This window comes from Diabrotica undecimpunctata, chromosome 2 (assembly GCF_040954645.1).
Source record: "Diabrotica undecimpunctata isolate CICGRU chromosome 2, icDiaUnde3, whole genome shotgun sequence".
Classification (NCBI taxonomy): Eukaryota; Metazoa; Arthropoda; class Insecta; order Coleoptera; family Chrysomelidae; genus Diabrotica; species Diabrotica undecimpunctata.
Window position 1 is genome coordinate 50,909,419 of NC_092804.1, and position 16,839 is coordinate 50,926,257.

General features: G+C 33.1%; 1 protein-coding gene across 2 annotated transcripts in view; it reads left to right on the forward strand.

Annotated features, from left to right (window-relative positions):
- The first annotated feature begins 6,229 nt into the window (after window positions 1-6,229).
- The window catches only part of LOC140434527 (pyridoxal phosphate homeostasis protein), a 62,708-nt gene continuing 52,098 nt past the window's right edge, over window positions 6,230-16,839 (forward strand). The window contains exons 1-3 of one of the 2 annotated variants that reach the window (XM_072522861.1): window positions 6,230-6,599; window positions 10,337-10,694; window positions 12,761-13,002. In XM_072522861.1, coding sequence (XP_072378962.1) covers window positions 6,510-6,599; window positions 10,337-10,694; window positions 12,761-13,002 — 690 coding nt within the window. In that variant the 5' untranslated portion in view covers window positions 6,230-6,509. The remainder of the gene's footprint in view (window positions 6,600-10,336; window positions 10,695-12,760; window positions 13,003-16,839) is intronic. The other variant, XM_072522862.1, reaches the window with a different exon arrangement.

Sequence of the window (16,839 nt, forward strand, 5' to 3'; positions counted from 1 at the left end):
TTTCAATATTTGGAAAAACTATGCCCAGATCAAAGTTTGAAGCTATTCTTCAAAATATTTGTTTTTACAAGCCGGAAGACATAGAAGTTCAAGATCGACTTCACAAAAAACGTTACGAGTCATATTATAAATAATATCTCTAAAGTTTACTATCCAGAAGAGAACTTAAGTCTTGACGAAGCCCTCTTACTGTGGAGAGGGCGATTAATATTCCGACAATATATGTCGAAAAAAAACTACATAGTAAATGTGGAATAAAAATTTATCAGATTACTATATAGCTCTGATGGATTTTCACTAAATTTCCTAATCTACTGCGGCAAGGGGACAGTAGTAAATGAAAATGGGCATGGGTTTGAAGTAGTTAACAGGCTTTTTACTGAGTATTTAGAGAAGAAGCACACTATATACATGGACACTTATTACAACAGTTATGAAGCTTGCCACGTTTTTACATGAAAAGAAGACCTACGTTTGTGGAACAATAAGAAAAAAAAGAAAAAGTAACCCAAATAGTGTTATTACAAAAAAATTAAAGAAAGGAGAAGTCGTATGACAAAGAAGAGGTCTAATCAGAGTATTAAAATGAAAAGATAAGAGAAATGTAATAATGATTTCATCCAAGCATCGTTCCGAAATGGTTGAAGTTGAAAATCTAAAAAGCCAGTAATGATAAGTGACTACAATTCCTTTATGTCGGGAATTGACAGAACTGGCCAGATGACTTCTTATTATGGCACACCACGAAAAACTTTGAGATGGTACATGAAAGTTTTCTTTCACTTAGTAGATATATGCATGTGGAATGGCAACTGGTTGTTGAATAAAAATAGAAACACGTCAAAGAAAACAAGAATGTCGTACTTTCAGTTTAGAGAGGAAGTGATCAAACATTTATTGGGACAAACAGAATGGCCAAGCAGAAAAAAGTTGTTGCGGAACACAACTTAAAAAAAGGAAATTTGCGGAATACATGTCGACAGTGCAGTGCAAGCAAAAAAAGGGCTGTCACTTGGTACACATGTCAGGAATTTAAGGGGAGTGATGGACAGCCCATTGGGTTATGTGTTACACCCTATTTTGCTGAGTGGCACAGAAAAGAAAATTAAACTAATGTTTCATTTTTTATTGGAAGTAATTTTTATTTTTGTTAATGTTAAAGAAATAAATGATTTTTTATAAGTAGTAGCTAAAAATTTCTATGTCACATATTTGTGTGACTTGGGTTATGTTCAAATTTGTACAACTATAAACCAGTGTCACACATACGTGACAGTATCCAAAACAATTTTTTTATAATCCTTGTTCAATCATAATACTCCTCCCCAAAATGGTGGATTTGGCATGTTTCTTTCATGTATAACCACAATCAGTTTCAGTGGCGGATCCAGAAATTTTTTTCGGTGGGGGTCATGGGTCTTGAGTGTGATTTTGATATAGGATTTAGATTTTTACACCTTATAGTGGCGCTGATCCCCAGAAAAACAGAGGAGAAAAATATAACTTTCTACGACTCATAATGGAAGGAAAAGTAGAAGGAAAAAAGAGGTCCAGGAAGAAGAAAATGCTCCTAAAGAATGTAAGAGACTGGACAGGCATGGACACAAATATAATTTAAGAATAATTATTTCTATAATTAGATATATTAGGCTACAAGTGAGTGAACTATTTGTATACTCGGTATTGAAATTTTTGTCACGAATTGTCAGCAACAGCCGGCTACGAGTGGTAAATAAAGGTTTAGTGATTAAAAATACTATAAAAATAAGATAAGTAAATATTATATAATTTTATAAAATGTATTCTTTTCTATCCGATTTAGGAAATCGCTCTACGATTGCATCAACATCTAGAGAAATTTCAGGATGCACATTGATGAGTGCTAAACCAGTTAACCTTTTCTCCGAAGTTATGTTTCTAAGCCAAGTCTTTAGACGCTTAAGCGTAGAAAAACTATGCTCTGCTGTTGCTGCACTGACTGGCAGTGTAATTAATACTTGCAGAAATATTCTGATATTTGGATACATATGAATATCGCAGTTTTCTAATACTTCTAAAATAGAATCAGGAGTTTTCCAATATTTTGTATGACTCTTTTTCACTTTTGAATCCACAGTGAAAACTCTTGTTTTACTGTGGAATATGCAGTAGATGGTCCAATAATATCCTGGAAGGTGTCAACAATTTTTTTTAATGCAACTTTATCTTCTGGTGTGTTATTAGTTTTAGGTAAAACAACTCGAAGATTAAATAGATTTATAACTTTCGGTGAAAGTCGTTCTTCTAAATCAGTTAAGATATTGTCTAAAAGCGGTAAATAAATAGATCTTTGGAAATATTCTTCGCAAGAGTTAGCAGGTTGGTTTTGATGACAGGTTTGCAAGAAACTATACGTGGCATCTTCAGTTCAATGTCTAGTTGTTTAGCTATTTCCTTTACTTCATTGTAAATTCAGCATTCAGATTTGACCAGATTCAGCATTTGATCTTTTATTTTGGTGACTCAAGAAGACGACTAAGTGATACAGTTGTACCTAAAACATTACTAAGACAAACTACTGAAATGAGAAATTCTGTGCTCCTAATAGTTTTGCATTAATGAAAATGCATCAGCTGACATTTTACTGTCCTTCCATGTAGAAATTGTTTCAAGAGCGTTGTATATTTTGATGATTGATTCGCCCTGGAACTGAAGATGACCTTCATACCTTTCAACCCAACGAGTTTCACAAATATCTTGGACAGCAGCCGCCCAGTTCCTTTATTTGTATTCACTAACGTATCAGACAGAGCTAATGCAACAACAATATTCACTTTGATATTTATTATAAATAAATTATAAAATGTAACACACAGTCTCAACAATTATAATACATATTCAAATTACAAGCAACCAATTAGTAGACGAAACTGAAGATAATAAATACCTAATACAAAATAAAAATGTGCTGATTTTGTGCGAAAAGTCATGTCATGTACATTGAATGAGCAATAATGTGTGGGCGGTAATTCTATCTCATCGATAGTCGAACGACTCTTTGGCACTCAAATGACAAATTGACAAAATTTGAAAATCACGTAACTCTGAATTCGCGGAAGTTGGGGTAGCGTTATTCGAGGTATTACTGTATTCAGAATTGTTGATTTTCTAAAGAGCAATGTAAAAAGGCTTCCGCATAATTCTACACTTACTTAGAATAAATGAGTTTGAATCATTTCAACTCTTGACTTCTTGCTTATAGGGTTGATGGTTTTTAAATTATTTTTTTTAGGATTACTTGATTGATATTTTCGTAGAATGATGCGCATACCCTGGACAGCATATCGCACAAATGTCTCAATATGGACAGAACTCGACATCAATAGAATCATCGTGTTCGGTGTCAAGCATATCATAATATATATTGAAACATTTTATAAGATATGCTGCTAACAGACTTTCCATCTATTTTGAGAAGACCTGTGTGGTTACATATTTTGGGTAGAAATTTGTATTCTCAATTCCTTTCTACCTGATTTTGTAACACCGTATTCTTGGGCACTTTTACGTAAACTTAAGTTCACAGCAAGGACTTCCATAACTGCTCGTTTTATGTTCTCAGAGTTAAAAGTTCTGTTTGCCTTTCCCCTTTGTATGGGGTCGGCATGGACATAACCTCCGATAAAGCACTAATTTTTAAAATGATGATTTACGAAAAATTTTAGATATATTAATAACCACAACACACCTAAAACAAATTTTATGTACACCGTTACCTGCTAGATAAATAATAACATCAAGAAATTTTAACAACCAGCAAAAATTTGTGGTTATTTAATGGATACAATTTTATACATAATAATAATATAGTCAACACTGAATTCATTCACTAAAATATCGAATGACCACGTAGCAAACATTTAAGTTTGCAGTTCGTGGGTAATTTGAATGTGTCCTGATCCTACCGGGGTCCGAATCCTCCCCGTCATTCCCTAGTCGCTAGAAATCATCAGTACAAACGGTGAAAACCCGTCCGGGTGCGATATTAAATCAGACCATGTGTTCCTTGTAGTCAAAGTAAAGCTTAAACATAAATCACACGATAAACACACAGAGACAAAAAAGTTAACAATACGAAAGGATGAAGACCTTCTCCGAGAATGAGAAAAAACTCTGCACTCTATTCTTAACGATACATCTCAAAAAATATGAGAAATATTATATAATAACACCAATGAATCCTGTAAAGACAAACTTCTATAAGAAAACGCCGAATGATACATAGTACATTTCAAATGACTAAAAACAAAAGACATATTTTTCAAACTGATTGAAACTGACTGAAAAACCTCAACAAAGAAATAAATTTAATAAACCAATCATTGATTGACTTTCATCGTAGCTTTTATCTTTTGGTTTAGCCGGTGAACATACATTTTTCAAAATTTTATAGATATCTTCATTTAATAGAGTCAACAATACGGCTACCTTTCTATCAGTTTCAATTAAATTCGCCAACAAATACTGCTCCAATCTTTCTTCAAACACTTCTAAATCATCGCCCTGCTTAAAGCCTGCTAGCTCTCCTCGCTGTCCCTTGGGTTGGGGCCATTTTCTCGTGGTCTAACATATTCAGACACAAAAACACTTAAAAATAACGATTATTGGGTGTTTACCAAGTTTTACTCGTCGCCAATTTATGTTGTGACCGAGGAGCAGAAAACAAATAGGTAGGTTCTAAATTAGCGTTTGGCACTTTATTATCTGATTTATGTTTATTATTAAATTGTAAAATACAAAGCTGACTACGATCTAAGCTTCTACATAAGGAGCCAAGCTAATTCTATCCTATTTCTTAAAGCTAAGTTTACACGAAGTATTTCTTAAGAAACTACAACCCACTCATTGGACGCACTCTATAATCACAACAATACACAAAAAAGGTAACTTCCGTAAGTGCGACAATTATAGAACTAGTTTTCTTAGCTCACATGCCAGCAATTGCTTAACCCTGGGCATACAGTAGTAAAACTATTTCTCGAATACTCTAGAATCTGTACATTTTCGAAGCAAATCTTTAGGTACCTACCGACCTATAGATACATTTCTAATACTTATCAGTATTTCAAAAACTTCTGGTTCTAAGTGATTAAATTTGAATTGAAACCCAATGAGACATGTTTAAATATATTATTTTTAAACCTATCAATTACAAATCCACTGATGAAATGTCATAAAAATTAGAGAACAAAATGAGATTCATAAAATAATCCTACTTCGAGATCCGTGAGACCTTGTCGTGGCCATCCATTCCTTAGCTTCTCTTGGGACAAGAAGAAAGAAGCAAAGATCAATAAGGTCGCAATAAAGGTCAATAAGGACGGAAAAAGGTCCAGCGAACGAGAATGAGCAATGCAACGTGGAAAAGATTTAAGTACATGTTGAAGCAAGACCTCGACCCAAAGGAGACTTAACAGCAGGCGCCAAAACCTATTGGAAAACCACGAACGTACATAAAAAGGCTTCACTGAAAAAGATCTACGAGCACTGTAAAAAATTATACTTTTGTATAATTATTAACAATAAATATACAAAATTTTCACCTATTTCATCTGATTAATTTATATTCTTTCTTCCTGTAGTTTACTATTTTAATTGTTCTTAATCATCTTCATATATATTACAACTTGGTAGCTAAACTTTCGTTGCAAGTAAAATCTAGATATAAAAGAGGCAGCATCGTAGAATTTATTAATTTAGTCGTAGAATAAACTATTATAAGCTATGTAGTGAAATATTGTAGTTTAAGAAAAAATAAACATGTTTAAAAAATAAAAATAATACATAAAGATATAATATAAAGTGTTGCGCCATCTCCCCATTAACTTTCAAACCATAAGAACACAGACATATTGAAATAAAGAAACCAATGCCATCAGTAAAACAGGAACTCAGTTTCATTTTTAAGTGTGATTTAAAATTCAACTATAGAGGTCAGTAATATTTAATACTGGACGTTGATGTTTGCACTTTGCAACTCCGAGAATTTGTATTGATTTATTATTGAAACCAACTAATGAATGAAAATTCCAAGAAGAGGTTTATTTCTTTCCAAGGACCAAATTTAAAAATACTAACAGAAGTGTCATCTATTATTTAAAGGACCAGTTTGAAGTTGCTGGTTCCATGCTGGTTCCATCTATACTAAATTATCTCAAGTTAGATAGGTATCTACTAAATTCATAATTTAATAATCTAAGTATTAAGTATATTAACAGCTGATTTAATCCCAGACTTTACATTTTGCAATTAAAATATGCAGTCAGTTTAATTATCAACATTAGTTTCAAAATATTTGCTAAAATATTACCTCATCCTTGTTTAAAGTAAAGAAACAATTTAAACCTTATATCATCTTATATTTTCATTACTGATTGCGTCCTAACCTTATTTCAACATAATATAAATAAATAATACTCATTCTAAACAAACGTGGAATTAGTGAAAACTGATTAAATGTTTTTCATATTATGCTGAAGAGAATGACTGAAATAGACGTGAAACAAGGTCTTAAGTTGGTTTTATCAAAAATTGAGGAAGCATCCAACAAGAGAAGTCCTGTAAGTAATTGACACATTAAAAATGTTTCATTTTTGGTTTTACTTCTATGTATTTTTCTATGTAAGCAAGGATATCCATTTTTTGAGACACACCTTCCCATCATTTTTATATCCTTCTTGTTTTTTGGTTAGATCCATCCAGCTGAAATCAGTTTGGCTTTGGAAATCTGCATACAATCGCATGTTTTTCAAGTTGTATCAAACATTAAAAATCATCATAGGTATGCAGATCTTGTGGATCGTCACTTTAAATAGCTCTGCATTGTTGCATCTAACCCATTTCCTCAGATCTTTAATCCAGAATATTCTTGGTCTTCCCACTTTTAGTCTGAAGTAAATATAGCCTAAGATCCCACTGCAGGATCACTACATTCATAAAGTAGTTAATCAAACTCACATTTGTACATACATTTTAAATTAGTAGAATACAGTGATAATAGGTTGTCAGTCAAAAAGTGACTGGATATATTTTTAATTCAATTAATAGTAATTAATTTTTGATAAAAATTTTTGTTTCGTTCATTTATTTTATAAATAAAATATGCTGCTCATGACATATATGCATGTTTTTTATATCAAATTAAATCTAATGTTTTTCTTAATATGTTTTTAAGTTTGTAACCTTATTTTCCTAATAATAATATATTCTTATAATAGCATAACTTTGACTATTTGGTAAACCTAAAAAATCATTAAAACATGTTTGTTAATAAATTCATTGGGAACAAATAAACGAAAGGCTAATAAAAGTTGAGATGAAGCTAAAAGGATGTGACATAGTGGTAGTGGGCGCATATGCACCTTCTGAAGATGAAAAGGATGAGGTAAAGGATAAATTTTATGACGAATTGACGGACCTGGTAGAGAGTATTGGAACTAGGAAGGAAGTAATTCTACTAGGGACTTAAATGCTAGAACAGGAAGAAAAGTAAATAGCAAAGTGGTCGGTCCATTTGGAGAAGAAAAAATAAATAAAAACTGTGAGAGATTAATAAGTTTCTGCGATCATATGAATTTAAAGATAATGAATGGATATTATCAGCACAAGGATATTCATAAATTCACGTAGATTCAGCCAACGAGGAATTTGAAATCAATAATCGATTACTGTATATGCAAAGAAAACTCCACAATAAAGGTTAATAACGTTAGAGTCCATCGAGGAGCAGAATGTGGATCTGATCACCATTTGCTTAAAGCGTCACTACTATTTACATTTAAAGGAAGCCAACGACAAAATGAAAACGAAAGTTCAATGATACTGCAAGACATTTCAACAAAGAGATATAATCTACAAGGTTTTGAAAATGAGTCTACCCAGTTTCTGTATCGAATGAGGTTGAATCTGAAATTGCACGATGTTTGTTACTCCTCACCAATTAATACGTACAACGAAATTATGAAAGCTCTTGACGAAGCTGCAATGGAAGCTATTGGAGAAGTGGATAGCAAAAAAAAATAGAAATGAATGGTGGAATAAAGAAATAGAAGATCTTGTGGGGAAGAAGAAGAATATGTATAACAAATGGCTAGCAACAAAGGACCCTTACTATCGACAACAGTACAACAGCTTAAACAAAGAAGTACAAAAAGATGTAAATAAAGCCAAAAATGAGATGTGGAATAAAGCCTGCGATAACGTAGAAAATTTTATGGGTACAACAAGAAGTAAAGAAGCCTGGAAAACAATTAGAGGTAGTAGAACAGATAGAAAAGAATGCAGTAGGTTAACTCTAATAGCCCCAGAATTATGGGTCGAATATTATGAACAAATGCTGACAGAAGATAGAACAGAATTCCAAGATATTGGCTACCAAAAATATGATATTTCCTACCGCGAAGAAACTGAAATAACACCAGAAGAAATTAAAAAACACGCCAACGCTATGAAAAATGGAAAGGCTCCAGGACCGGGGGGAGTACCCATTGAACTGATTAAATATGGCCCTGACAAACTATTTCAGCTATTGGCTTATACTTTTAATTTATTCCTGAGAGGAGAAGAGCTACCCCCAGAATGGAAAACGGCATATATCAGCAATCTATACAAAAATAAAGGCGACAGAAAAGATTGTAAGAACTACCGAGGGCTTAGTGTAACTAACTCAATCTGTAGAGTCTACGGGAAGATAATTAAAAGCCGAATTGAAGATTGCTGGGAAGACGCTGAAGATCAGAGTGGCTTTCGTACTGGTCGTTCTTGTATAGACAATGTGTTCTGCCTAAAACAAACAATAGAAAAGCATTTGGAACATAATATGGAGACACACATGGTATTTATTGATCTTCAAAAAGCGTATGACAGTGTCCCATTAGCCAAGCTATGGCAGGTGCTAGAAGACAAGAATATTCCACCGATTTACATTAATGCTGTAAGGGAGTTGTACGATGATATGACGAGTGTAATAAAGATTGGACAAAAAGTGACAAAAAAGATAAAAGTGACCAAAGGACTTCGCCAAGGCTGCTGCATTGCACCTACACTCTTTAAGATTTATTTGGAGGGGGTTTTGGATATTTGGAAAAGAAAATGTGAACCTATGGGTGTTAAAATTGGAGACCATACACTGTACAGCTTACATTTTGCTGATGACCAAGTAATACTTGCAGAAGATCAAGATGATATCCACTATATGTTACGAAAAATAGATGAAGAATATGCTAAGTGGGGCTTATCAATTAATCCATCAAAAACAGAGTACGTAGTAGTGGGAGGTGAAGGAAAGCACTTAGAACTAGGAAGCAAACAAATTTAAAATACTGATAGCTATAAATATCTCGGTGTAAACATTACAAACAATGGTCGGAATACAAAAGAAATAGCTACTAGAATTGGTCAAGGAAATTCAGCAATACGTCAACTGAATAGTATACTTTGGAATAACCACATCACCCGAAACACAAAAATTAGGATATACAAAAGTATCATAGAAAGCATTGCTACATATGGTTCAGAGCTTTGGGTAATAAATAAAAATGACGCATCCAAAATAAAAGCAATGGAAATGAATTATTGGAGAAGATGTTGCCAACTCACTAGAAGAGATAGAGTAAGGAATACTGAAATCAGAGAGCGTATGGGCATAGACATTGACGTCCTGGAAACTATAGAATGCAAAAGGCTGAAGGCCTGAAAGGCCCATGTAGAAAGGATGAATGATCAACGATGGCCAAAGAGAATGTTACAGTGGATCCCCACCAACCGCAGGAAAAAGGGAAGATCGTGGAGACAAGAAGTAAAAGATGCAATGGAAGATAGGGGTCTACAAGTAGATGACTGGAACGATCGCAAGCGTTGGAAGCTAGGTTGCGAGAAACGGCGGCAGCTGTAATAAACTCGTTATATATATAATAAATTCAGTGTATAATTACGATAATGTTTTATTCTATACCATTCCGAAAACTTGTTGATCAGAGCTGATTGACACAATAGAGCAGTAAAAAGTTATACATAAAGATGTTGTAATAGATATTACTCCGCTTACTTGGTCCATTAGTAATAAAGTTATCAGCATTAAATGGCAAAGTGGTCTTCACACCTGGCTTTGACTTTATCTCAGACATTGTGTTGGTATATAAAGAACATCCTGTTACTTAGCGTTCACTCATTACTTTTCCATATCAATGTGTTTATTATTATTAGATGTAAAACCTTTTATAGTTTGTATTTGAGTTTTTATTTAACAACCATCAAATCTTAGATGGAATTTGTTATACTTAATCTACATTATTTGTAGGAATTACAAGTTTTAGAACCAAGGTTAGTAGCCGTAAGTAAAACAAAACCAGCAAACTTAATAGTAGCAGCCTATGAAGAAGGCCAAAGACATTTTGGAGAAAACTATGTCCAAGAACTAGAAGAGAAAGCCAACAATCCACTAATTTTAGAGAAATGTAAAGAAATAAAATGGCATTTAATAGGTCACCTTCAATCAAATAAAGTTAACAAAGTACTATGTCTTCCCAATTTGCATCTTATAGAAACAGTAGATTCTCAAAAGTTAGCATCCACACTTAACAAAAGCTGGCCAAAATTTGGGCCACCTGAATCAAAATTAAATATAATGATTCAGGTGAATACCAGTGGAGAAGATGGTAAGGCAATAAATCACGTTTTGATTATTATTAATGGTTAATAAAACTAGTAGGTTCATAGTTTCATTTACCATTCTTATACCTTGCTTCTTGTTCATCATCTTCCTTTCAGTTTTGTTTGGTGTTTAGTCTTCTCATATTCTTGACCTCTTTTTTATTTTGTTTCATATCTTTGTTTTTGTTTTTTTTTCACTTGTTCAACATTCAATACTTCTTTATCACGTCCAAATTTTATTGGTATTATTCTATTACTTACTCGTTCTAATCAATAGTAAATGGAAACAAACATGACATACAAACAGTACACATTCTTCCTAGCAATATGCATCTATACAGTCTTCAATCCCAAGTAATTATTGGTTTAAAAACTATTCTGTTCCACGAAGGTATATACCATCCATAATTAGAATAAAATTTGGAGAGGCCTGTTATCCTAGTCATCTGGCAGAACTAAAAATCGTAAATTCAAACTTGTGTCCAGAGTATCAAAAAGCAGGAGTTTTGAATGACATTTTTTTTTTCGAATGTAAAAAATACTTTACAAAAAATTTAATATAAGTATGTCAAAAATTTTTGTCCAAACAATATGTAACAAGTATGAATACTGTAAATGAATGTTTAATGTAATTTATCTGCAAAAAGCTTATTATTTTGGTGTTATTAGAATCCTGACCTCCTATTATGGTTACCTCCTGTCTGTATACTAGTCTAGTTGGTCTTATGATACAATGTCTTGATGGCCCCCTAGATGAGAAACGAGTATCCATGTTTTATCCCTATCCTTGATAATAATTATTTTAACGCTTAAAATTTGTAATGCAACTTGAGTTTGAAATTTACATTAGAGTTTTATATTATACTAAACAATATTTGCTCTGTTTAGAAAATAGTACATTGTGACTGGCTGTATGGCACTTGCCTATGCCAATTAAACTCATAATCTTACCTGTCTCTACATACCACAAATTACATCCTTCACCTAGTTCATTTGCTCTTTGTTTCTTTCCACCTCGTCTCTTGATTGCAAGCAATTTGTACTTTCCTTTTTTTAAGTGCATCTACCAACTCCATATTCTTATCTATAAGACTTCTAAAATTTTAAGACCTTATCCTGATTGTTCTAAACTGTAATGGTGTTTGCCCTGAAATAGTCATCAATATGGCTACTTATAATTAAAATCTTAACTTTTGCAAGTATTTATTTTTTTAATATCAAATATGTCATTTATATTTTAAAAATCATTTTTAGTGTTTGAACAATTTCATGTTATGATATTCTTTAAAATATTTGTCAGGCAGTGTGACTTCACACCTGTCGAATGCTTTCGTGGTTTTATTTGAGCAACAATATCTTCTTTGAAAACCAGTACCATTTAAATGTTGTTTTGACGTGGATGCAGGAATTATTGCAACAGTTTGAAGTCCAGTAGAATGGGATGGCTTGCCGTAACTGAACAATAATGTTCGAACAATCATTCAGTGAAATATAAGAAAATGTAGCATTGAAGCAAGACGAATGTCTTGGCTCCGTAATCTCACAAAAAAGTTCAAGTGTTATTCAAATCAACTTTTTAGAGCAGCTGTCAGCAGAATACAAATATTCATGATGATCACCAACCTCAGAAATACTAAGAGAGTAGTCTATATTTTCTCGGAATTTGTAACAATCTGCCTTAAGATCATTCCACTTAGTAGACGGGATTATCAAGAAAGAAGAAGGGATTATTTCTAATTCAATGTATAAAGGAAAATGATCTGATTCAAATGTATCTGGAAGGACTTTCCATGAAAACTTATCAACTAAGGAAAGATGTACACACCCATACAACTGTGAAAGTTGGGAAAACCCATATATCTCTGAATTGTCATTATAAATGAGGCAAAAAAATTAAATTAGAATAATTTTTTTGTATAACCCGGTAACAAAAAAATTTGTTTAATTTGTATTTTGAGAACGATTTCCGAAGTGGAATTGTCCGATTTTACAGTAGTTGTATTGATAATAATCTAATTACTTACATGTTGTAATTGATCAATATTGTAACTAACAATCTTTTTATTTGTAGAAAAAAGTGGAATTCTTCCAACACAAGTATCTGATGTTGCTCAATTCGTTTTAAAAGAATGTAGCAACTTAGAATTAAAGGGCCTAATGACTATAGGTAAAATAGGGTATGATCCTGCTGATGGGCCCAATCCTGATTTTTTACGTTTGAAGCAATGCCGTGATGATCTGTGTCAGAGTTTAGGTCTCGATTGGAAAAATATTGAATTGTCTATGGGAATGTCGACTGATTATGAACAAGCGGTAAGTATGTTTTTTAATACATGTTTAATTTTTTTATATTCATTTGAATATGGTATCCATATTTGTCAACTCTTCAAGTGGAACTGTCGATATATAACCTAAATATTTGTTACTACAAATTACAAAACATAGTGGATGGTAAATTAAAAGGTAAAAGGAATGAAAAAAAGTTGAAATACAGTACGACGAGCGAGAAGTGGCTAGTCATATATGCATAAATAGAAAATAGCGATTCATGAGAGAGATAGAATAGGCTTTTCTGAATGCGGTGTTGCTGCGTTAAAAACTTAGTTGTGATTTGATTATTACGAAAATAATGTACAGCTACGGTCACTGAATCGTTTAAAACTTTATTTTTACATTTAAATACTGTACTAAACACAGTGGTGTTTAAACACAAGGCAAGTTGCTGCAGATTCGGACGTGAGCCATTGTCATAAATGGGCATATGGAAAATCAAACAAAGATGGGAAATCAAAAAACCTCTTCTGAGTCCTCCACTGTTAATTAACGTCACTTTGACGTAAAATGTGCGTTTAAACGAGGTAAAAATTCAAAAAATTGGCTACTAGATATGTAAGGGTGTAAACTAAACTCCATTCGCTTAGCTCGGGCATATTTTGACAGACTCATTGTCAGAAACCTACAACACAACAATTCCTACTTCTCAGTATTAATAGCTTAAGTATCCTATTATTGCAGACATCTTTCTTAAAAAAAAAGAAGAATTATTCTAAATAGCGGAAGTGTATACTAAACCCATCAAATTGTGATTAGTATATATTTAAAAAATATATTTTAGTTGTTATAATTTAACATAACTATTTATTATATGGTCCAGATAAATAAATATTGATTGTCGGTAATTCGCAAAGTTCTATTTTATTTACTATTTAGTTTGTTTACTATTAATATTGGCTATGAGAACGTGTGCTTGGTTGTATAGTAATTCCAGCCACTTCTAGTCTGTCAAAAAGTAACTAACTTCGCAAAAAAATAATTACTAAATTCACTAGACAGTTCGGACTGGGAATAGCGAACCAAGTATATTCTTGGTCGCTACATAACCGGCCTAGAGTGTTTTTGGTGCCAAAGTATTTAGAGCTGAAAACTATCAGCTCTAGTTTTCAAGATTACGTAGATCATGCCAGCTTTTATGCATTAAAATACGAATATGTTGATATGGATATACTACAAAATTGAAATAAAAATCACACAATTAGAAAATACGTATATTTTAAGCCTTTTAGCCACAATAAAACCCTTTGTACAATGAAACAGATATACAATTAGTTTTGAGAAAAAAAACTAACAAAATTGAAAAAAAACTTTACTTGACGTAACGAAAGCTTCGCTTGCGTAATTTCCTGGAATGATCTTTTAAACAGTCTTTCTTCAAACTCCAGTAAAAATCTGCGATCATATGGATGTCTCATCTTCCTTGGTAACGGTCCTCCATGGTTTTTATGTCTTGATGAAATCTGTCACCTTGCTCATCACTTGTGTCATCTAAGTTTTCAGGAAAACGATGCAGGTAGTGGACTTTGATCCTCATATTACATCCAAGTGATTGGGAGTTATTCAGCAAACGATTTACCAGCTCAGTATAGTTTTCACTTTTGTGATTTCCCTGAAAATTTTTCATAATGTCCACAAATAAAAGTCAAGCTTTTTTCTCTACCTCTTTCATTGACCCCTCAAAAGCCGGATCCTTTGTAAGAAGTCTGATCTGTTGTGCATCAAAGATTCCAGCTTTAAGTTTTTCCGTACTTATACGGGGCCGCTTCCTTCCTATGTAGGCGAAGCATGGTCCATTAGAATCAAGTGCCTTAACGAATTGCTTCATTAGGCCTAGCTTAATATGGAGGGGTGGTAAGATTATTTTCTCTGGTTCGACTAAAGACTGGGCAATAATGTTCTTTTGCCCAATTACCAAGTTTTTTCTCTTAGGCCACTCTTTTTTAATCCAGTAGTTTTTTCGGTCCGTACTATCCGAGAGGCAAAAGAAACAAGGATATTTTGTGTAGCCGCTTTGCTGCCCAAGAAGAAAGTTTACCATTTTCAAGTCTACACAAATCACCCAGATGTTCCTGGTATTTTCTCTTCTGTAAAACTAAAGCTATTGTAGCATATTCTTCTTTAATCACGGTTTAATGAGCAATTGTTATTGAGCCAAACTTGTTTCCATTGTGAAGCAGAATACATTTTAAACTGCTCTTGAAGTTATAAATAAACACACGCCGTTTATTTGCATCGTAGTGTGGAAGTCCCATTTTCTCCAAGAGCCCCTTAACGTCCAAACAAAAAGTAAGGTTTTCTTCTTGGTTAAAGAACGGTAGCAGTTCCTTTTCCCTTGTTCTATAAAAAGTATTTTTGTGCCTTGTTCCAGTAAATTTTTATCATTTAATCTTGAAACCAGAAGTTCCGACGCTTCCTTCGATAAGGATAAATCTCAAACGAGATCACTTACTTCTTCTTGACTAAATAGTTGTTGGTTTGCTGTTGCCCCGTCGTAATCACTATTACTGTCTTTATTGGAGTCAGAAATATGTTCAAAAATGTCACCTTCATCCTCACAAATGTTAGGTAACTTTTAGAATACTGGGATCGGTAATTCCTCTGAGTGGGGTACTGAGCGTCTGGCTGAAGGCAAATCGGGATATGACCACTTTTGGCGATTGTTTCTATTGATCCCTGAAACATTGACCAGGCAAAAATAACAGTCATCAACGTGGTTCGTAGGTTCTTTCGTTTCCTAAACTAGGAAAAGATTTGGTACAACACTTTGAACAACTCACAAAAATTAGAGGTTATGTACATTTGTTATGAATATATAAACAGAACTGACTACAAAAAAGGCAACAATATCAGCAGTAAACATGAATGAGTATGCCATCTAGCGGATACTTATTGAAATAATTTTATTAACTGGGCTTAGTCATCGAGAGATAGCAGCACTAATAGTGATTTTGAAGCACCTATTATTTTATTAGGTGGAGGCTGAATAGGTTTACAAGTGGTAAATGTATCATTTTAAAAGTTTAAAAATACTGTTACGTAAAAATATGAGTCATAGTTTTAACCTTTAAAACATGTTTTTAATCTAATATGTTGTAGAGTTTACGAGAGGCCTCGATTTACCTGAGCGACCTTCCAGAAGCGATGCGAGGGAAATCCAGTTTGCCGTTACCGTTTCGCCATCGAAGGTTTTAGACTATTCGAGATAACGGCACTGGTATATAATAACGGAACTTTATTTGGAAGGGACAGTTAATAAAGAAGATTCGCGCTCGTGGTATTATTGTTACGCTCGCCTACTAATAAATTATTGTATATGTAGTGATAAATAAACTTATATAAATGATCGTGCCTTTTAATAAATTAAAGTAGGAACAATATAATAAATTAGTAAAGACATTATAAATTAAAGACATAACAATTAATAAATTCACAACAAATGGTGTCAGAAGTGGGATCGAACATAAATTAGACTTATAATAATAATACAAGTGAATACGTAAAATAAATTGTGAAAATGGCTACGATTTATGAGCTGACAGTGACTAATTTAAGAAGACATCTCGAAGACAGAGAATTAGCTTCTACCGGAAAAAAGGCTGAGTTAGTCCAACGACTAAAGAACGCTTTGCTAGAAGAAGGACTAGATCCAGAGACTTATATATTTGAAGATGCTGTCCTTTCGTCGATTTCGAAAGTTTCTTCTGATGTAGCCAAAGTTTCTGGTGACATCGCATCATTAGAGAACAAAGTTTCTGACGATATTTCGAAAGTTTCTTCTGATGTAGCCAAGGTTTCTGGTGATGTAGCCAAAGTTTC